Source organism: Pholcus phalangioides, unplaced genomic scaffold (assembly GCF_987345545.1).
Source record: "Pholcus phalangioides strain wild (caught in Gottingen) unplaced genomic scaffold, Ppha-v1.0 ptg000013l_1, whole genome shotgun sequence".
NCBI lineage: Eukaryota > Metazoa > Arthropoda > Arachnida > Araneae > Pholcidae > Pholcus > Pholcus phalangioides.
The window spans coordinates 8066202-8089871 of NW_028301606.1; the positions used below are offsets into that span (position 1 = coordinate 8066202).

General features: G+C 40.7%; 1 protein-coding gene across 1 annotated transcript in view; it reads right to left on the reverse strand.

Annotated features, from left to right (window-relative positions):
* LOC149078545 (paramyosin-like) overlaps window positions 1-16637 on the reverse strand; it is a 60431-nt gene extending 43794 nt beyond the window's left edge. Inside the window, exon 1 of the mRNA XM_089240657.1 lies at window positions 16247-16637. Coding sequence (XP_089096783.1) covers window positions 16247-16363 — 117 coding nt within the window. The 5' untranslated portion in view covers window positions 16364-16637. The remainder of the gene's footprint in view (window positions 1-16246) is intronic.
* Between the last annotated feature and the right edge of the window lie 7033 nt (window positions 16638-23670).

Below are 23670 nucleotides of genomic sequence, written 5' to 3' on the forward strand. Positions count from 1 at the left end.
TCTTTTTTTTTTTTTCCTTCAAAATTTGACGGGAAAAACTATGTGTTTGTATTATTATTTTTGTGTAGTTTTTCTCCCTAATTTCCCTTCTTTTTTTCTGTCGTCACATGGAGCTAAATGCAATACAGTTACTATATATAGCCATGTATCACACATTAGCGATGAAAATAATGGATTTGGTGCTTACCGGACCGTCCTGCATCAGCACGTCGAACTTTCGCCAGGGATCTCCGGCCACTTTACGAATTGGCCAGCCAAAGCTCAGATCACTTCTGAAAATCGAACTTTGTCAAAAACTCTCGGCCATTTCGCGAATTGGCCGCATTTCGGGCTTTGGCAGTAACATATAGATATAGCTGGTAAAGTTATTGGAAATATCGGAAGTACTCAAATCGAATATGAGATGGCGGCAGATATTGGGGGAGGAGAATGGCCTCGGGCCCATGAGCAGGGTACAGGTTTACTCCTATGCATACACATTCTGCCCTTTGGAAAAGGTGACAACTCATACATTTAGACTATCTTCCGTAAAAGTTTCACAGCGCTAGCATCTCTAGTTCATTTATAATCACGTGACAATTGACAGTACCTTCTGAGTCTCTGTCGCAAAAGTAACAATGAGGCAACGCGCCAACATTAAATTTTGTTTAAAATTAGGTAAAAGTGCCACACAGAGACGTTTAAAATGATTCAAACTGTTTATGGTAATGAAGCAATGAGTCGAAAGAAAATTTTCAAGTGGTACGTAAGATTTCGTGATGGGAGAGAGAAAGATGTACTGAAGATGATCTCCAAGGACCATCATTGGCAGTTCAAATTCAAGAAAATTTTCAAAAAGTGGCAGAAAGCCTTCGAAATGACCGTTGTGTGTCTACCAGGCTAATTGAGGAGCTCTCAGGAATTCCTAAACCTACTGTTCATCTGATTTTAACGGAAAATTTGGGCAAACGAAGGTCTGTTCTCACTTTGTACCACACACACTGACGGACGATCAAAAAGATTGCAGAGTGGAGCAAAGCAGAGATTTTCAAAGAGCTGCTAATACAGATCCAGACTTCATGTCAACCATTGTAACAGGTGATGAGACATGGTGCTTTCAATATGAGCCACTTACAAAGTGCCAAAGCTCGGAATGGAAGGGTCCAAGATCTTCGCAACCGAAAAAGTGTGCTTGCAGAAAAGCCGAATCAAGACGCTGCTCACTGTTTTCTTTGATTCTAAAGGAATTATTATTATTATTATAAAGGATTCTAAAGGAACGACTGCGATTCTCGAGGGTATTCCAATGAATGAGTTTCAGGAGTGCTTCAAAAAATTTTACAACCGCTTCTAGTGCTGTATTGACTCACAAGGAGTCTATTTTGAATAAGAGCTAGACTAAGTAAAAAATAAACATTGTCTTTCATTTAATTTCTTATCTGTCACCTTTCCCACTGGACAGACTGTGTATAGTGAATTTGTATCTGAATTGTATGTGTGAGAGATGAGATAAAATAAGATATCATTCAAATGTTAATCGGGACAAGGTTGTATTATGTGTTGAAGGGATTTTTTATTTCTGGAACAATCTATTCCTGGACGCCCGACAGAGAGGAGGCGAAAAGACACGTTGTCAGCTGAAAATGTGTGATGGCCTCCCCTCATCTCCATCTTTATTTATGCACGTGTGCATCCTCAAAGGCAGAAACTGCTGACGGAGCATGAAAAAAAAGAACTGCTCAAGGACCACCACCACCACCGATGTGTCTCGTGTTCACAGAGAGGAACCACATGGGAACCATCTAGGAATAGACGCTCGCTCATATTCCACTCAATATTTGAATTCATGGCCAGCCGCACATCTCCTCGCCCGAGTGGCGTGATGGTAATTAGATGCTCGTCTACCACCGTGAAGGTTGCCGTCACGTCCCAAGTTCGATCCCAGGAAAAGGATACGAGAGATATTTTCCCTCGCGAGCTGGAGGTCACCACCGATAGATGGCGCCTTCATTTCCAACAACTCTTTAACGGCAGTAAATTGATATAGCGATATGGCCGGAATTTGGTGTGTGGTGAAATAAAGCCACATGCCATGTTATTTTTTCATGCACCTTCCCCCCCATAGCAAATTTACAGTGCAAAATAATAATAATGGTAGTAATATTCATCATAGGACCCTGGGCTGAAACCTAGCCAGCCTGTATCTCCTCCTAAGTAGGGCCAATGTATGAATTATTAGAACAAATATTTGTTAGATTCCATTTTTTTTTTAATCTTCTGGTTTTGGAAAATTTGTTTAATGTTTTAGTTTTCTCCAATTATTTTAATATTTCAACATTCACAATACTCACTTTTCCCCATTTCTTATGCATATTGAGTGTTGAAATATTAAAATAATGGGAGAAAAAACTAAAATATTAAACAAATTTTCCAAAACTCGAAGGTTCAAAAAGAAAATCTCATTTAACAATATTATTCAATATTATCATAGTTCTTCATGTTTCTTATGTATATTATAACAAAGCATTATAAATATCATCGTGTTTATGATGAATTTTTGTAAGCCCTCTATTGTCCCGTGTACATGTTACGGTAAATGTGATAAATCGGTTATACTATGCATACCTACCTATCGTCTTGGTAAGGTTGATAAATCAACTGCTTTTTTTACCGGAGATTATGCATAATAACCAAGTTTCGTTTGTAAATTTGATAAATTCCTGAAATTTATCGCCTTTATCTGTGATTATGAATAATACCCTATTGCAATTGGTGAATTTGATAAATATGAAAAAAAAAATTCTTAATGAGTCTAGTATGTGTGATGAATATAGTTGGACCCCGATATAGTCATACACGTATGAATTATCATGTATAGTATATTATAAACCCATTTTATCATATTTCTTTTCCAAATTTTTTTAGTATTTTAAGAAGTACATCTTTTTGGGTTATTTCAGTGCACAATACGGCTGTATACAAGTACTTCTTTTTAACCAGAAAGTGTCGATTCCTTGTCGGTGTCATTTTTTTTGAATGCTGCTGAAATTTTACGCGTGTTCAGAGATTTATAAAAACACACCAAATTGACAAAATTGGGGAATTGCAAAGGAAATTCAAGGAAATAAAAATAATAGCAAATAAAATATAATAAAATATTGCTCAGCAAAATTGAATATTTTTTACTATTCAACTTTGCTGAGCATTAAATTGCCGTGTTAATGCAATTGAAAATATACTAACAACATCAATTTGCATTCGTTTTAAATATACCTAAATAAATTTTCCAATACGTTTTAATCAGAATGAATCATAGAAGATTAATATTATGATTTTAATATATATTATGATACATTAAATTACATTGAATGAATTCCAGAATTTTAGATTTTTCCCATAAACTTATATAATTTTTTCTCCAGAAATTTCTTATATTTTCCAAAAAAAAATTCAATTTAATTTACAAAAATTTCCACTATTTCTTTGCTTAAAGTTTCTACAATTTGTTTTTGTTTTTTTTTGAAAAAATATGTAAAGAACTTTTTCTTAAAAGTTCTAGTTTCTTTTCAGATTATTCCCCAATTTTTTCCCTAAAAATTTCCATAAATTTTTTTTTTTCGCAGAAATTCTTATAACGTTTTGGCTGAATATTTTCTAAATGCAATTTTTCGTTCTTCTTTCTCAGAAATTTCAAAAAATTTCCAAAAGTGTCCAGAAATTTAAAAAAAAAATCCAGATGTTTAAAAAAAAATTCTTTCAAAAATTTCTAGTTTTTTTCCAGAAATTTCTACAATTTCCTACACCAAGGGATATTCGAATCGAGTGTCAGGTTTCTGCAGACTCCGATAGAAATCATCGATACGAGCAGTTTTGATGCAACGAAAATTAGACAGCCCCCCCCCTCCCCACCCGAGCGTGTTGACTAATTATTCAGGAAAATTGAAATGATGATAAAAAGTTTTCGATTCTTAAAGAAACGTGAATTATACAGACATTTTGACACCTTATCTTTTAACTTTCACTCTTAGTGATACATCACATGAAATTCGCGATTCTTCTCGATTAACGTTCTTACTTGTTTTCCATTTCGATGGAGGAAAAACACTATTAATACCAAAAATATGTATTTCGCAGTTTATTCACATTAGCTGCACTCAGCACTAGCACGCTGCGCTCAGATTTGATACTGTCGTGAGCATGAGTCAGGAAAATCGTCAAAGAAAAACATACGTACAGGGTGCCCTGTAAATCCTAACTCGGCCTTTATCTCAAGACCGTACATCGTAGAGAAATGGTTTTAATTTAAAAAATTCTCCAAATCTTTTCAAAATCACCCTGTTTTGAGAGTGAAAATAGAGTGTGCCATAATATAAAAAATCTTAATTTCTATATGGACGTCCCTGTGCTAAAAACCCAATTGCAAAGTTGTCGCCCTGTCTCTTCTAAGGCCAACGAAAAGCATTTAACGTTTCTAATTGATGTATTGTAATTCACTGATACAGTTGAATTCAAAATCGGAGAAAAATTGAGAAAGAACAGCATAAACTAACGGACAACTGCTTTTTTTCTTTCGTTTAGGCTCTTCTTTCCCAACTTTTCTCAAATGTCTCAGCGGCTATTGCACTTGGAAACGTGCATTTTCTTTATGTCCTCAGAAGAGACAAAGCAACAACTTCACGGGTGTTCACATGAAAATTCATATTTTTTTTAGTTTGTGACATACTGTATTTTCAGTCTCAAAACTGGTACAGGGTGATTCTTGAACATATTTTTAGCATTTTTTAAATAGAAACCATTTCTCTACGACAAACGCTTGATGAGATAAAGGTTTACAGGACACCCTGTATATTTTTGACAGGCTGGATTCAATAAGTGAAGAACAACAACTCGTTGAAACTTTTTTTTCCCAATTTCAATAAAATTTAAAATAAAGTGATTTTCAGTGAAAAACGCGTAACAGTAACGTTTTTAAATGCCAACAGTAACCAAAAAAAACGAGAAGTGAACACAGTAATAAGTAAAAGAGTTTATAAAAATTAATTAATATATATATAATAATTAATGTAATTAATTACTGGAAAAATATTGAATAGAAAACTGATTACCCAAGGGGGTACGGGGAGGTATATCGCATAGCACTGGAGATGCGAGATAGGAAAAAATAGCTTAAGAACAACTGAATTATAGTATAATTTCATACATTTGTGCATGTGACATACATTCAAACCTCACGTTCGGTATTGTATTCCAATCTGTATACAGGGTAGATACTATCGACTGCCCGATAATTACACACGTGATTCCTTGTGAAAAACTAATATAGAAAAGTGTTTTCCATTTTAGGATCGGACGAATATTAAGGGAGTTACAACGTTTTGAAATTTTGTGACGTGACAGTTTTCCAACAGTCAGTTACGCGCCAAACATCCGACGAAAAAAACGTTTTCTCCATGTTGCGGGGTGTCCATGTTGCTGGGCTAATTGAAAATGAACTGAAATATTCAACCACGTTAGAAGCCAAGTTCAGTTATTTCCTTTCACGATTGGCGCTTTTCCCTGTTCGTATAGAGCATAGTTTCCCAAATTTTTCGTTTCATAGCCCCCTTCTTCAGAAATTTTTTTCTCTCATTGCCCCCCCCCCCCCAACTCAACCGAAACCATAGGATTCTATGTTAAATCCGTAACTTCTATCACCCCTTGGACTATTCCATCGCCCACCAGGGGGTGATATTGCCCACTTTGAGAAACACTGGTATAGACTATAGAGTGATGTTAATCTTGTTATTACGTGTTATATATACCTTCGCCCCACTATACTTTGGCAATTTTACCTCAAGATTTGTAAAGCGTTAGCCAAACGAGATCTATTGGAAAATAGATCTCTTGATTTCTTTTCCTAACATCAACACTTTTTTCGCCAAAATGTGGTAATTTTCTTCCCTTCAATGTTGTCAAATTTTTTTAGGGAAAGGAACAAAGAAAAAAACTGTTTTTTTGCCCAGTTTTAGGTTTCTTGATTACTCTCAAGGGTTTTAGCATCGCTACAGCTTAAAACTCCAAGTTATCCGTTTGGTGCACGTTCGGTGCATTTGGCAGGATTCGAAAGTGACGTCATCAATTCTGAATGCCTTATAACTCCATAATTATTGGCCAAATCAAAAAACTGAAAACACTTTCCCATATTAGTTTTCACGAGGAATCACGTGTATAATTATTGGCCGGTCGATAGTATCCCCAACCCCTGTATATAAAACTGATTTTCGGTGTGTCTGTGTGCATGTCTCCATACAAATCAACAATTTTAGACCTATCTCTATCAAATTTTGCGTATATGCCAAACAGGACACGACTTGAACGATGGGCTACTTTAAAAGTTCTTCAGAGCAGGGCAAATGCCCGAAATGAGTGAAAACCCGTGGGACTCAACAACAAATGGTTCATGGGCCTCAACAACAATGACGTTCGGAATGTTTACGTTGGTTACTACCCTAACACGTCTCAAAAACATGTTTATCATGTTTATTTCTTTACAATGGTTTCTCACTTCTTCAATGCTCCCAGTATATTCAGGAAAATCCGGGCACCACCGGGTATTATAGCTGATAAGTGTATATATTTTTGAAATTGCTTTGCTGACCGAATAAAATTTTATGACTGGGGTCAGATTGGCCCGCAGGCAGGAGTAAGTGGATCAAAATCACAGGAAAAGGAAACGGGAAAACCAATAGTCAAATTGGAGCCGCGATGGCGGAATCATATCGATAAATTGACTGTACAAGAAACTACAAAGTATTTATTCCAAGTTGAACCTGACATGCAGAAACGCGTCAAATCACGATCAGCATCAATCGCCATGTGTTTGTGAAGTGTGTTACTAATACATTATTATCTCAAGAGAAAACGCGAAATGAATCGTCGTTTGTGCTGAGTTTCCTCTCTTTTACGATAAAAGCATCTTAACACTGAGCGTCTGTTGTTCATCTCCATCTTCTACTGATGTTATAAGAGGGCATCTGGCGAGGAGCCATAACCGTAAACCGTGTTAAGACAAACTCATGATTCGAACAAGTAACGTGAATTCATCCACTGCTGCAGCTTTCAGATCAGGGATGGTTCTCGGAAAGGGTGGCAATCGCCCTTCCCAAGAGTATCCCACGCAAGCTCAATAGGAGTTTATGTCTGAGGATCTGGGGCTGGGCAATCCCTCTGGCAAATATTCGCACTTTTAAGATAATCGTCGACCAGCTGGGGGGGGGGGGGGAGGGGTGTCCCATGAAGACGAGCTTTTGTCATTGTTAAAAATGTACCGGGGACCAGCTGCGATTCAGAAGCACAGGGCTACTACTATTTATCCGTACATGAACCTCGTGCACATTCCCCTGCATAATTTCTAACATCCGTGTTCTTGTTGGTGCTGCCATCTGACTTACATATTGTGAATTGAAGATGGTAAATGCTCGAATTCTCATGTTTTGTAACCACATCCACGGTTGTGGAATGAATTTCTACGGCCATATCCCACCACGGAAAATAATGTAAGACATGACTTGACTAAATGCAAGTATTTTTATTATTATCAGTTTTACTTCGAAAAATCCCCAGTTTATAGACTACACATAAAAACATTTTCATTTCTAACTTAGGGATTTCTTTCTTTCTTTCAAACCGAACACTACTCGGGTCTATCACCATGGGGGGGGGGCAGTTCACTACCTAGTGAGTTGTACCGGAAGTGTAAGTGTGTGTACCTGACAGTCTGAGTGCGTATATACTGTTGTGTCTGATTTTTCAGTGCTGCCATCTATATTTCATAAGTGAAACAAGTGAAGCGTAATAATTGAATATTTGTACCGTTTTAGGCCTGTTGCTCTCTGTGGTGAGATTTTTTTAACTGGGATATCGGTTCGCATTCACGCCTCGAAGTTGGGAGCCACAGGAACTTCAGCTTATCAGCACTGTGGCGCAAGTGGGGGGGGGGGGTGTCTAAAAGGGTCTTGTAAGATCTCATACCTACATCTTTCAGCAGTCAGGGGAGCATCTGCAAACACATGGAGGAGCATGAGGCCGTCCAACACGATGCCAGCTCAGAGACCGCAACATCTCCACTGACAAAAACGGTTCCATTCCCGGATGTTGCATGACATCACGCGGCGTCATAGGCGGAGATAGACTTGGAAGTCTGGGGGGGGGGGCATGGCCATTATTGCTGGGGGGCACGATATGATGCCAATTCATATATACATTAGATCAATCGACTTCACTTTTGGCACTGGGGGGGGGGGGGGGCACAATGTATCTCCGCCCATGCGCGGTGTTAAATTCCTCAATTATATCTAGCACATGTAGAAGATGGAACTTTGTTCATAAGCGACTCGTCTTTGAAGGGAAAATTAACTCCACTGAAGTGTAGTCCAAGGCTGATGCTGTCTAGACCAGTGTTCTTCAACCACGGGTTGGTGTCGGCTCGTGGGAATTTCTGAGCGAAGCATTTCGCCCAATTGGAAGAGCCGCTGCATTTCTCCCATTCATTTATTTTTTTGCAGGTCAGCAAATTATTTCTTTTATTTAATAAGGTATTTATTTTTTCTTGTTGGTCCAGATGCGTCCCGCCTTGCATTACAGATTTCAAGGGATGGGCGCATCTCTCTCTCTCTCTCTCTCTCTAGCGTTCATTTATAAATCAAACTTTTGTACACAACGAATATGATGCAAATATCTGTGCACGCGAGCGCCCTCTCGCACTAACAAGCGTCTCTCAGTGCCGCAGAGCGTCCGTTGCGCTACACTCGGACAACCGTTGTAACCTTCGATATAGTTCTTGACGTCCGCCTAAGATGGAAGCGCGAAGGTGTCGCTTATTTCTCATCAATGTGTTTCACGGTCATCAAGTTGATCAAAGTGTATACCGTCGTCGTATATATAAATATTACTTAATCAGAAATCGCCGATAATCTGAGATAAATGTGAGTTCATCTTGCTGGTCCGCCGGTTCGCGAAATATTTCTACTACGTTCATCGCAGCTGTAAAGAAGTTGAAGAACACTGGTCCAGACCAGCGGTTCTCAACCTGGGGACCATATGGCATTCCTGTGGTCCTGGGATATTATGGGGGGGGGAGAACTATAGGTGAAAATCAAATAAAGGGGGAGCCATAGAAAGAGGCGAGGAAAGCCACAGAGAGCTGTGAAGGAATAAAGCTTTCGAGTGCAATAAGGTAGGAGAAAAAAGGGGGCTATTTTCAGTGTACAGCAGAGTTGCCCATAGAATCAGGCCATCTCAACCCATGGATCCATGTGGGCATGTCTCATATCGGAACCTACATGATAAGATCTTTTGCTGTGATTTGCGAGAGTAAGTATGTAAGAGTAAGTATGTAAATATGTAAGCTGTTTGTTACTTCTACTGATTCTGAGACGATCATGCATAGAAAACCCTTGAGTAAGCTTACTGAATGTTGGCCCAGGATAGGAGCGGACCCAGGGTGATGTGTCGGGAGGAGTGATTTATTGTGTAGGTTCGTTGAATCATCTTATATTTTACAGACCTATTTCTCCCATATAATTCGGCTCTTGGGAGAGATGATCATTCCTCCCCCCCCCCCCCCACCTTATACTCCGGATCCGTGAATGGATTTGGGTGTTCCAGAGCTCGATCTTATTAATAAAATTTTTGTACATTAAAATTTAGTTTGGATAAAACTCAATTCAATATGTAGAAAGTGCCTCGCTCCTGGAAGAGGGTAGAGGGTTCTAGGTAAGAGGGGGGGGGGGCACGAGAAGAAAATAAGGTCCAAAGAGAGCCATGGGCTAAAAAAAAAAATGTTTATAAAAACACTGGTCAAGACCACCGTACTTTGTGACTCGCTTCTTGTGTTTAACAGTTTTCCTGACTGCTAAAAGGTTGAGGCCAATGTGTTTCCCAATTATTTTGATGTCATAAGCCCCCAACACCGTGGCGAAAGTCAATGCTCTGTGCCTCTTCCTCCTTCCCCCCCCCCCCCCACTCCCGTAGCGTCAGAAGGTTCAACGCCAACCTTCCATAAAAGTTAAAATTATTGTTTTATTTTTATCATTTGAATATTATAGAAAATTGAACAAATTAAAATTTTAAAGCATATAATGTGTCATTATAAAACTGTATCATTGCAATAGTAGTAAATGAAAATGATTCCGTGGGCCTCTTACAAAGTTCTCATGGACCACGGAGGTGAGATCCTAAAGCCAGAGGTGCCGAAAGTATTATGCACCTGTGGGTACTTGACTTGCTCTTTATGTGGCAAATTTTGATTCCTGAATGAATTTATGAGGGTGCTCAGATCAGTAGTAGGGAATACTGTGGATGCTCCGATGCCACTGCCCAAAGCTCTAATAGCTCCCTTTGTCGGATGCTGAAAGGATTCACTCTTGTGAAGGCAATTGAAGTTCGTCACTCCCCCCCCCCTTCCCCCGTGAAACCACTCTGTTGAAAATTTGCAGGGGTGGCACCAACTGCCAAAGGGTGCCAAAAATTAATAAAAGTTTCCGGATTCACCCATCCTTCGGGAACGCTTTGATATCTCTGAGGTGTGAAGCATGGTGCTCGCCCCTGACCTTTCAATACCAAACTCATCAATTGCTTCGTTTCCAATATGACATCGCGGTTTAAGAAGCTGTATGAGAGATGGCCATACAAGCATATCAGAGTCATTTCATGTTCGATCCGGAGTCGTAGCTATTGAACATTCCTGCGCTGATGATTATGACGAACATGAATGAGTGTCATGATTGCTTAATGGGGTATAATTTTTTCTTCCTTATGTAAAACCGTGCGAAATTTCATGAAAATGCGTCCATTAGGTTTTCTGAGATTCGACTCAAAATGTTCGAATTCTCTTAAAATTTCGAACATCAGTGTACAACATAGTCATATAATAGTCAGTGGCACCACCATTGCCGACATAAGAAGAAGAAAAAAAGGAAGTCGTGTTCAAGGAGAGAGACAAAGATAGATTGTCAGAGCAGGAAACGGACGGCGATTGTCTTTCTTACGCACCACCACCATGTCACACAAGACAAAGAATGCAACCTGGTTCGCGTTTTATTTTTAGGGCTTCGCCCTTCCAGCATTCCACTTCTACAACGGGAGAGAGAGAGAGAGCCCCCCCCCCCCTGTCTATTTTTCCTCTTCCATACTGTACAAGTCCATGGTGGGAGACATTATCCAACTAATTGTTCAAAGTATTACACACTGCAACAGTCTCCAGAAGCGAAAGGCAATACTTTCTATTCCTTCCGATTCTCCAATTAGAACGCTTCGAGGGTGGGTTGACGTGTATAATCAAGTATGGGGAAATAAAGTCGTCATACAGAGAGCATGTAATTCGAAGCGATGGATTGATGTCCAGATAGGCACGGATGTCTTAACACGAGGGGGCCCTCGGGCAAAGGGATGTTTTGGTATCTCCCAACCTAGCTTTCTTCAAGTAGAACACAGCCCAGGCTATATAGAAACATACCTGGCTGCAAGTCTCTGCCTATTAATTTGCGTACTTATTCTAGAAAATCATAATTCTAGTTCTGAATACAGTGAGGGCCATTATAAACTTGGTGGCCCTCATGCAGTTCTCAGGTAGTTAAGACGACCCTCTAAACCAGGTAGGCTTCGCATGAGCATAATAATACAGAGAGAATTAGTCTGTACCGTAATATACGGGATTCAGAGGCCACCACTGCACACAATTAGTCACCCTCTTCCCTCCCATATACCACCCCAGGTCTAAGCCTGAAATGGTCCCCCCCCCAAAAGTTATTAGAAGTTTGTATTTATTCTGTGAATTTCTCACCTCAATATTCTATTTCATTTCTCTTCTCAGTACTTTGATTCGCTAAAAACATTATATTCTGCACGAATTAATCATAAGCCGGGATCTTTATCTCTGGTATACTTGTATTGAAAAAAAAAATTGTAGTATTCATTCTGGGGCCAGAGTCCTATCAGCCTATAAGCGGACACAGAACCCTGGAATAGAGCACAGCCGAATCACCAAGGGTGTGATGGAAGGGATAAAAGTCCATCTCCACCCTCCCGCTTATGCCAATAAGAATATATTAAGAGATAGATATATACCTATATTAAGAGATAGGTCGCAACGAGTTATGGTGAACGGGGAATTCTATGGTTGGACAGACGTCACAAGTGGAGTTCCTCAAGGAAGTGTCCTTGGCCCCATACTTTTTTTCACTTTTTATCGATAAACTCGATCAGGGTATCAATGGGATTAATAGCAAATTCGCAGATGATGTGAAGCTAATGGGGGTAATCGGGAATGAAAGCGATAGGGAGTTGCTCCAGACCAACTTGAACAGGATTGCAGCATGGGCAAATGAATGGAGCATGACGTTTAGCGTTGATAAGTGCATGGTCGCTCATTTAGGTTCGAACAACCCACGGTTCTCTTACGAGTTGAATGGTGTCACTGTCCCGGATGCAACTAGGCTCACCGATGTGGGAATTCTCATTGACGAGCGACTTTGGTTTTCTGAACATTGTTCAGCGGTGGTCAAAAAATCGAATAGAATGCTTGGTCTCATTTTCAAAAAGGTCTCCGCGTTCTCCTAAAGTCGTTCTTCCGCTTTTTCGAGGATTAGTTCGTCCTGGGCTGGAGTATGCTGTAAGGTTTTGGAGACCATACTTACAGAGGGACATAGAATTGGTTGAAGGGGTGCAGAGAAGAGCTACGCGTGTCCTTATTGGCACACAGGGCTTGAGTTATGAAGAGAGACTTCATTTTTTGAATATGTTTACATTGGATGAACGCAGGTGTCGAGGAGATATGATCGAAGTGTTCAAAATTTCCAATGGGATGGATAGGATGGAGCATGAACTTTTAGTACACCGCCAATCGACTGCTTTTACAAGGGGACACCAGTATCGATTAGTGAGGGACAATGCAAGGTTATGGTGTCGCAGGGAAGTTTTCTCCAATAGGGTTGTTAATAAATGGAATAGCTTACCCCCGGAGGTAGTAAATTGTAACACAATTGACACATTTAAAATAAAATACGATAAACATGTTGGGGTAAATCGAGAAGCTATTTCCATACTTAGAATAAGACAACCATAAGTATTCTTTATGGGCATTGTATAATATTTTATCATGTGTATATATTGTTTATAATTTTTGTTAATTGCATTTTTAATTGGGTTGCTGTTTTTTTTTAAATGTATGACATCCATATTTTTATGGGCATCTTTTTCTCAGCTACCTCGTTGGGCATTTTGCCTGTTGTGGCGTTGTATTTGTATTTGAATGTTCACCTTTGCCAGGTTGTTGCACTAGGACAACATAATTATAGTACAATTAAAAATATTCATTCAGAAATTTTTTTATTTTATTTTAATTCAAAGTTCATTAAATACGGCACCTCAGTGGCACTGGAACCTATAAGGCTTAGGCCACATGCCCCCTCCCCCCCCGAAGAAACGTTCCGAGGTCACCGATTCCCTTAATAATTCATGAATATTCAATGCAACCCAATCTGCATCCGTTACGTTGTTTCCGTTTTTGTGGGCCGTATATACGGACGTCTAGCAATCCTGGACTCACCCTATCCCCGTTTTGTTCGTATCAGAGTGCCTACGATAAAACATTCTTTCCTACACAAGTTCCGCGAGCTCGACCATGCACTATGCAAATGAAGCCAGGTCCGGACCCGTCGCGTTAAACCATTCAAAAACCTGTTTTTAGCCCACAGCGGGGGGGGGGGGGAGGGGGCGATTTTGACGGAAAACAGGTTTTTGCGCGTTTGGGTATTGAAGGGCTTTTTGAAGGTACGGCGGGTTTTGACGTGGCTTTAGAGATTGCCCTCCGCTCACAGACAACACAGATCGACTCCGAGTTTGTCTTCTCTCGAACTCTCTCACATGCGCATACGAATTCATCGTTACGGTAAAGACCGCGATGCAATTTTATAAAATTAATAACAAAAATAAGTAAAACACCACAAGAAACTGAAAGACCCGGATTTTTTTTTAACTGATTTCCGTAGTATTGAGAGTGTCTCCCGTAGCTCCATAGTTCATTGCGGCTGTCCTTACTACGGACAAAATCCGTAGCAGTTGGCTACGGATTTTTCAATACGGATTGGCTGCAATAGCACAATTTTTCTGAAAGGGGAGATTGTTTCATCGTCTTCCCTTGTATCTGCCTGTGTGTGTAAACCCCCACCCACACCCCCTACGGAGGCCCTCAATAATGCTGAAGTCCCCTCCCCACAGTTCGTGAATGTCAGTGAGTACCATCTCTTAATCTGTTTTCACCTTCAACACTTCATACGTGCAGTGAAGCAAACTTCGAATTGAAAACTTCCCCGATTCGTGAATACACAATTCAAACACGCCTCCCCCCCCCAATTCGTCCAGGGACCGTGGGTCCATCTACTATTATTTGGGTTTTTGTTAAATCATAAATTGACTGAGGAAGGGGGGGGGGCTGAAAAATTATGGACTGAAGGCTCAACAAAGATTCCGGCCAATGGGCTTATCACCAGGATGTGGGGATGTCTTTGGCTAAAAATACTCTGACAGTAATAGCCTTCCCCACTAAAAGACTATCAGCATTATTTACTTCCTGTGAATCCCTATATATTCCCTGTGCGTATTGGGAATGTACCGGGTGGTATGCGTGCATATCACCAGAAGAAATCCTGAGCCTAGGAGGTGCCCCTTGCAGGTAAAGGGGGGTGCCATAAAAAAATACAAAAACAGTAACATAACGGTGTATAAGTTCATTGCGGTGAATCAGTCTTCATCAAAATGATTTAGTAATTATTTAAGCACTATTTATAAGACAAATCAATAGTAAAAAAAAATCGCGACGACAATATTACAGTCAAACTTGGCTATAATGACACCTCGGATATAACGATATAGTTTACAAAACATTTTTTGTTTCATTTACTGTGGGATTTTTCCAAGAAATTCTTAGAGCTTGAACACAGCATAATATAGTTTTTTGGCACCCATAGAAATGCTATCTCTCCAGATCGTGATCCATAACTACTTTGTGGGCTAGGTCTAATAGGCCGATAAGTGGTAATAAGTCTCAATAGGCCGAGTTGCATGCTTTGATAAATCCATAATGGTTCAAAAACCCTCATATCAAAGCCACCCCCCCCCCACCCCGGGTAAACTGACTTTGCTGAGACCCCATCTCTGACTAAAAGTGATTGCTTTCAAATTTGCATGCTTAACCTCGAAAATCTTTACGGGATTTCATTATCATGAGGCCCTCCCTCTGAACCTGAGATCCACCGGTGGGTTTATGCGTCCCAATCATCACGTCAGATTTCACAAATGCTTTATGTATATCACACCGTGGGTGCACAAACTACGGCCCTTTCGACGGTTTTATCCGGCCCGCAAAGCACGTTCTAAAAACATTCTCCATTGCTTTGAATTTTGACGTGGGTCACGGACGTTTTCATCAGTGCTTTGCAATCGTATTCGGCTATAAAAATAGTAATTAGGCTCTTATGCGGCCCGTAAGAATTATCCTGGGTCGAATATGATTCAGAAGCAAAAGAAAAAAAAAAGGAAAAATTTGATTATTGCATTTCCAGGGGCTGCTCTTGGGCCATGCGACACCTAATCCGAGTTGAAAGGGCAAAACAAAGCCTTTTTCGACCAAAAAAGACGTGGTCAGGGGCGCCGAAGGTAGATCCCGCACGGGTAGAGGTTTTTTTTTCTCGACGAGCCACCCTTGGCTATTTCCCGTATTGCTAAAATTGACATTTTCATGATGGCATGTGATCATATATTTTATACGAATATCTTAAAAAACCCCGGTTATAACGACGAAATTTCACGTTTTCTTCGATGTTGCTATAACCGAGTTAATCTATGTATATGAAATTGATTTTCCGTGTATATGTTCTCCATAAAAATCCACAATTTTTGACCGATCGCCGGGAAATTTTGCATATATACGAATCAGGACCCGACTTGAACGTCAAGCTACTTTAAAACTACGTCAGAGCACAGGAAATGCCCGAAATGGGCGAAAAACTGTCTGGCATAGTTCCTAGGCCTCAAAATGACTTTCCGGAATGTTTACTCTGGGGGAGGGGGAGGGAGTTAACGCGGTTCCCGAACAATGCATTTCCGACACGTTTAACTCCTTTAAAATGGTTTCTCACTTTTTCAATGCTCCCAGTGTATGGGGGGTGGTAAAACCCGGTCAGCGCCGGACATTATAGCTAGTTATTAATACCATGGAAATTGTATTTACCTCAAGGCGAGTGAAGGCCCCGATGTCAGTGCCGTATTCCATGGTGACTTCTCCGGCTCCTCCGGTCGAAGACTTGTACACGTATTTCGAAGTTTTGACAGTCGTCGATGAAGACATCTTTTTTTCCACCCTCTTATCTATCGATTAATTATTACGAAGACAATCTCTTATCGAGGGGATATTATTGATATTACCTTATACTATTGAACGCGGCCAGAGACACAGATTCACAGCGAGCGAGACACCCCAACAAAATGTAAAAAAATCGGTGGATTATTTGTGGATGTGGCGTCTCTCTCTCTCACCAACTGCAAGAGGATGGGAATTCGCATCCGCCAAACACACACTTTTTCTCTCGCTTCCACCCCTTACGTTGAAATTTCTCCTTTTTCTCATTCTCCTCCCTTATCCTTGATTACTTCTTGTTCTTCTCGGTCACGTGACAACAGACGGAAGTTTGCCCGATTGGTTGTCGGATGAGCGAATCGCCTCACGAGCCGCGGCCGCTCCTCCAATCACCGTCGAGGTTTCCTCGAGTCCTCGGGAAGTCTGGGATTTTGATTGGTCATCTCGTCACTGGGAAATTTCGAATGTTTCAGCGGGAACGGAGATGGATTTCTATTAAAATTGATTTGTATTAGCTTTTATTTCCGCATCGGCGGATAGGGGGCGTTTGCCCAGGAAGTTCTAATTGGGGGGGGGGGGGGGTGTCCCAAAAATTAAAAAAATATATACAGGGTGCATAGCAAATAGGGGGGGGGGTACGGCATTTTATTGGCGAACCGTTGATCCAGAGGTATATACTTCCAATTAGAAAAAGTTTCTGAATAACGTGTAGTATATAACGTCAGGTATGTCATTCACATGTTGCAAGGGGTTGTATAGTTATTAAAACAAAGAAATAAACTTTTTATACAGTTCCCTTGTGTCCCAAAATCTCAATTAGAAAGTTGTTGCCCCGTCTCTCCTGATTCCAACTAAAAAAAATTCACGTTTTCAGTGAAATATTTGAATTCGAAAAACGGAGGAAAGTTGTGGGGGAGAAAAGCTCTAAAAATGTGAAAAAAGCATTTTTAGCCGCATTTTCAACACTATTCTTCACCAAATTTCCTCCGTTTTTCGAATTCATATATTTCACTGAATACTACACTTCAAAACGTGAATTTTTTTTTTTTACTTGGAATCAGGTGAGACGGGGCAACAACTTTCTAATTGGGATTTCGGGACACACGGGGACTGTATAAAAAGTTAATTTCTTTGTTTCAAACAAATACAAATACAACGCCACAACAGGCAAAATGTCCAACGAGGTGGTTGACAAATATTCTTAATTAATTAATAACTATACAACCCCTTGCAACATGTGAATGACATACCTGCCGTTATACTACACGTTATTCAGAAACTTTTTATAATTGGAAGGAATTTGAATCCTAACCTCTAGGATCAACGGTTCGCCAGTAAAATGTCATACCCTCTCCCACCCCACCCCACGTTTGCTATGCACCCTGTATATTCACCAAGCCCGGACTTCCTGATTGGACCTGCCCATGGATGGACTACCTACCTCTTGCCAGCCAAAATCGAGCCCTGGTTACAATAATCCAGGATTTTAAAACTAAATTATGTTATTAAATTTCTGAATAGACTAAATTAAAATTTGAATAATTTTCTCTAATTTACAGGCATGGCCCCCACATGGGGAGGGGGGCTAACAGGGCTCTAGCCCTGTGGCCCGGGACGGTTATCATCATTTTTTTGCTTTTTCACGCTGTAAATTAACTACAGAAGGGGCCCGTTAAAAGTCTGACCGAGGGGCCCGCAAAAGATTCCAGCCTAGGGCCCCGCTAACGGATGTGGGGGGGGGCATGTTTACAGGACGTCCCATAAATTTTTAATACAGTGAAATCCACTACAATGATACTCGATACAAAGATTAATCCCTCTACGAAGGTATCTCTTCAAGTCTTTTTTGGAAATGTGTCTGTATTCTGATGCTTAACTGTTTCCACTCGATATAACGCGATAATTCCTCTACAACGATATTCTTTCTTGGTCTTCTCTGCGGAATGTCTTTATATCGAGGTTTCACCGTTATTTAAAAATTCATAAAAATTGAAGGAATTAGTATGTTTGAATGCAGTTTACAAGTAAGGTATTGTTACTAAGGGGACTTTTTTTTTCTTTGGAATAGGGAACAATTTGACTCAAATTTTTGTCGATAGAGGGCGCTGCTCAAAAGCGAAACACTGGAAATGTGCAAATCAAAGTTCCATAAAACACAAGGTATACGATAAACACCTGATTTATGAATTTTCCTGACAATGGCGCTTACATAAGATTTTCATTGTGATGATGACCATTGGTGGATTAACCATCATTGGTGAAGTTTTGTAACCTCAGCTCACGAGTCACCAGCTGAAGCTTTACGAACGTTTCGGACACAAAATAGATTGAAGAAAGGTTCAGGTACAGACTTCTGTGATTTGATTTCGTTCAGCTCCCTCTATCGACAAAAAAGCGAACTACGTTTTTTTTCTGTACCAAAAAAAAAAACTTTTCGTGAGAAGAATAACTTTTCCACAAACCACATTCAAACATACCAATTCCTTCAATTTTTATGATTTTTGAAAGTATTTACGAATTTATGGGACACCCTGTTTTTGAATTTCTTATACCACAAATGGGCAGGGGAGGTGGAAACCAGCATCATTATTCAAAAGCATTGTTGGGCCCCGGAAAAAATAGTGCCCTGGGTGTCACCAATTCTGGCTGGAAAAACTGCTTAACAACTTGAATACTTGCTCTCGAAAATTTTCACAGCAACAGATTATCTTGAGCTCCCCCCCCCCCTCCTTCGACCCCAGGCTTTGTCGGTAGAACCCACGCCGGTCGAGATGGCCATGAGTGAAAAACTTCTGTTGAATCCGCATAATTTCCACAGGACGTAAGGGGCCGTTCAAGTTTTACGTCATCATCGATGGGGGGGGTTCCGATTTGCTGACTTTTGATGACAAGGGGGGAGGGGGGGTTTGGATAATGCTTACGTAATCAACCACCCCTTATGAAAATATGGGTTAGGATTCAGAGGGGCAGAGCTGATGACGAAATTTTGCTGACAAGGGGGGGGGGTCAAAAATGGCTAAAAATTTGCTTACGTAATACTTGAACGGCCCCTAAGTGGGAAAATTTCTCGGGGACCCCATAACTTTTGTGACCATGAATTCAAACAACACACAGTGCTTTAAAAAGAAAGGCGTTCGAAAGAAATAAAATTCCCATTACTTTTGGACACCCGTCGGGGGAAACTCACTGTATATTCACCATTTTTGCCTATAGGGTGCTCAAATGGGAACAACACGGTGCTCTCTCGTCAACTGAAAATATATTAAATCTAATGACCGCCGATTTCTCAAACCTGCGGGACCCGATTTCCGCATGGGGAAAACGGGATTCTTGATTCCTGCTTTGGACACGGCACTCGCATGTCAGAGTCAGGGCCCTGCAAAGCTGCCGTCACGATCATGGGCTACATAGAAGGGGTTCTTGTCTTCTAAGGACACATTTTGCCGATAACACCGAAGCCAAAGACCCACTTTGCCAAGAGACTCTTCACAGAATACATTATTCAGCACGTAATAATCTAAAAACAGTAAGTTAATTGTGATCTCACCCAAACTAACTGACCCTCCTAAACCTCTTCAAGTACCCCTAAGTGGTCATTCGTTAAGACTTACCGGGGTTATATCCAGAGCCATCTTGACATTCGTTGTTTCATTAAAACCGAGCACAACTCCGTTTCATCGCCACAGGCAATTTACTACCGATTGAGCGTGCCACTCCTTTAACACTAAACCCTTGGACGGGGCCGCGAAAACGATTATAACAAAATAAACACATAGTGGACACCGCTGCCTCGCGACATTTGGCCAGTACCGTGGCCCAGCCTTCAAAGTTCACCTTCGTCGCGAGCAGTTGCATAATTGGCGGGGGTTTTCAGAGCGCTGCCTCGTGACAGTTGCCTGCCTATACGGCGAAGCTCTTGCCCTCCCACGAGTAAGGTTCTCATACTGTATAAAATGGGACTTTGGGTGATGAGCTGTCAAGTGACCACCAGTGCTCGGTTGAGCCCGTGCTGCCTTGCCATTGTTGCCTGCCGGCCTTCAGACCAAACAATGTCTTTGGGTGGTGAGCTCTGCTGTCCCTCGTGGCCCTTCTTCGTAGTCCTCTTCTTCATCTTATTTTGAGGCCTCCAGGCGGGCTCTTTAATCACCAAGTATCATGAGCCTAAACGGCCAGGCCAGCTCATATAATATCTCCCTTTAAATATTTTAAAAATATCTCCCGATCTCAAGCCATTTCGGCGGCAAACCCCCTAAACTACCATGATGTACTCTGGCAACACCCCCTGGTGTTGAATCAGGACCTATTTCTCGCATGGGAAACCGGGCACGTGTCCACGACGCACAAATTTTCAGAAGCCCAAAAATTGGCTGCCACCTGTATTACAAATATGAGTCCATGAGCCCCTGTCTCAAAGAGTAATAGAGCAATAATGGAAGCCCTCCAAAAAATTCATATTTCCAGACCAGACCCTGCACACACACACTGCGTGTGAGCACCCTTGTTTTAAAAGAATTTTCCTTGGTACACGCAGGGTCGCAACTAGAGGTAAGAGGTGGGGGGAGGTCTGGTTCTCCGGGCGCTGAATCAGGAATGACGTTGAGTTTACTGTTTTTCGTTTGAAAATTACAGGGAGGGAGTTGCCAAATGGACACTGGCCCCGGGCGACAGGGTACATTTTCGTTTCTAGTTGCTGCCCTGTGTACACGTGACATAAAATTTATTTCAATACCCACATATTGGAGAAAAAATAATAATGCATCTCCCAAAGTATTTTTAACATATTTTTTATGCGTCTTCACCGTTTAATTGATCAACAAATGCTATTAATAGATGGCGATGTAAATAAACTATTTACAAATTGCCCTCGAAAATTTCAGCGAATCAAGATGACATTCCTGAGCACATGATCATGATCCAGTCATTTTTTTTTTTTTCATTTTCTCTGTCATAGTCGCCAAGAGGAGCCAAATCCAAAGAGCAATGAATCGAAATGGAATCTTCATCATCGTCTTTTGTGTGTGTGTGTGTTTTTTTCTCCAGCAAGGCCTTTTGGCCTAAATTCCGCTTTTGTTCTTCCATTGCCGAGTCGTCGCGCACACGCGAGTCAATGCATGCGCAACATTGTGCTCGGATTACCCCGAGTGAACAGAAGGGCACCCGGACACAAATATAGATGAAGGGAGAAGCACCTTTTATAGAAGCGGGTTAAGTGCCTTAAGGTCTCTCTCTCTCTTTCTTTCTATTTTATTTTCTTAATTATTTTTATTCTCAACTTGACGCCACTGGCAACAACGGCAGAAGTGGATGCTGCCTGCCATCCCTGGAACTCTTATTATATACAAATCACACTGGATTATCATCGGTGAGAATTTGAGGGGATTAGGACTTGTGTGTGTGTGTGATCAACGTTGTCTTGACCAACCCCCCCCCCCCTAGGCTGGGAACTTTCGTGGGCCCCACCCCCAGGCCTGACTTTTCACGCCCCCCCCCCTTTTCTATAACGAAATTATCGCATATTTAACAGCATCATAGCCCCAGGGCAAAATGAAAGAGGTCATCACCTCTAAACATACATACATATTTATTGTCAATAACATATATTATGCCACATCTTATCACGTAGAAGCCCCTATTCAACTCAGATCCCCGCCCCCTTGAGGACCTCCACAAATACACAACTGTTGTGATTCTTCGATTGAAATCGATGATCGGTTTTTGATTAGTGTGCCGCATTGAAAAACGCAATATAATACGACATTGACAAATATTTTTTGAGCAATAATATTAATTGAATTGTCAAGTTTGCTTCAAAATTTTAACAGTCGATATTTGTATGTGGTAAACTAACGTTAGTAAAATGAGTACGAGTCATTAACTTTCCGAAATTGCAATCGCGAAAACATGGCGCGCTCTCTCTCTCGATTAAGGTTTGTATTGCGCTTTCGATTACAATTACAGTTTTGCACATCTTACTAATTTTAAATTACCGCACACAAATCGCAACTGTTAAATTTTTTTTAGTAAATTTGATTATTGAATTAATATTATTGCTTAAAAAGTATTTGTCAATATCATAACTATATTGACTTTTTCCTATACGGCGCATCAATTTCAATCGAAGAATCACAAGCTTTATTTTTTATTTCATAGGTGACAGCAGTAGTTCCAATTCAGTGATGTTTCTTACATATGATACATACAAGGTGCATAAGTAACAAGGCGTATGGCATTTTACTGGTGAACCGTTCATCCTAGAGGCATGCTTCCAATCAGAAAAAGTATCCAAATCGCGTGTAGCACTCAAATATGCCATTCATGTGGCATACCAAGGGGTTGCGTAGTTATTAAAATAAAAAAATAACCTTTTATATGGACACTCTGTGCCTCAAAAAACCCAGTTACAAAGTTGTTGCCCTGTCTCTCCGGAGGCAAAAAAAAAAAACTACATGCGTCTAAATGCAATATTCAATGGGATATTCGAATTCGAAAATCGGAGGAAAGTTAGGGGAAAAAAACAGCATAAAATAACGGGCATCGTTTCTTACCCTGATTTTTATGCTGTTCTCTAAAATAAAGAACAACTTTATTTACTCAAAATAAAGAACAGCTTTGCGATTATGAGTGACAAGAAAGTTTTAATCTTTAAGAGCTCTCCTTGTTCCGATATTTTTAAGGGTTCCATGGCGTTTGATCATGGGGGAACCCCAAAAAAAACTATTAACCCCAGGGTTCCGTAGAACGCCAATTGGAAACCCTTATTTTTGGTTGCAATGAGGATGGTGCAAGACTGGATAAAATTATAATGAAAGTACGTTGATTGGAATAATGATTATATCGCAGGCAGACCGTCAAGCAGTTCGGGGTGTCACTGAAATGTCTCGAGATCCGGAGGTATTTAGAATATTTAGAGGAAGATAAGGATATATCATAAGCTCGGTGGGACCGTGGGTGGGAGAAACCACGATATTGATAAGATGGCCCTGGCTATAACCTATGACGGCAGGTTTGCAGTGACGGACTTTGACATGCGGGAGGCCCTTGGTCAAAGCAGAGATGGGGGGGCGTCAAAGATGTTTGGTTAGTCATTGAGTATATGTTCGAATTTTGAAGCGCCAAGATCATGGGCAAATGCCCCTCTTGTCTATGCGGAAAACAGGCCCAGATCATGATCAACTTCGCTCTACTAATTCATTTCCATTCCCGGCGAAACATTTGAAATTTCTGTCTGATGGTCCAATCAAAGTCTCGGACTTCGCACGAACTTGAAAAATATTGACTGTGATTCGACCGTCCCCAAG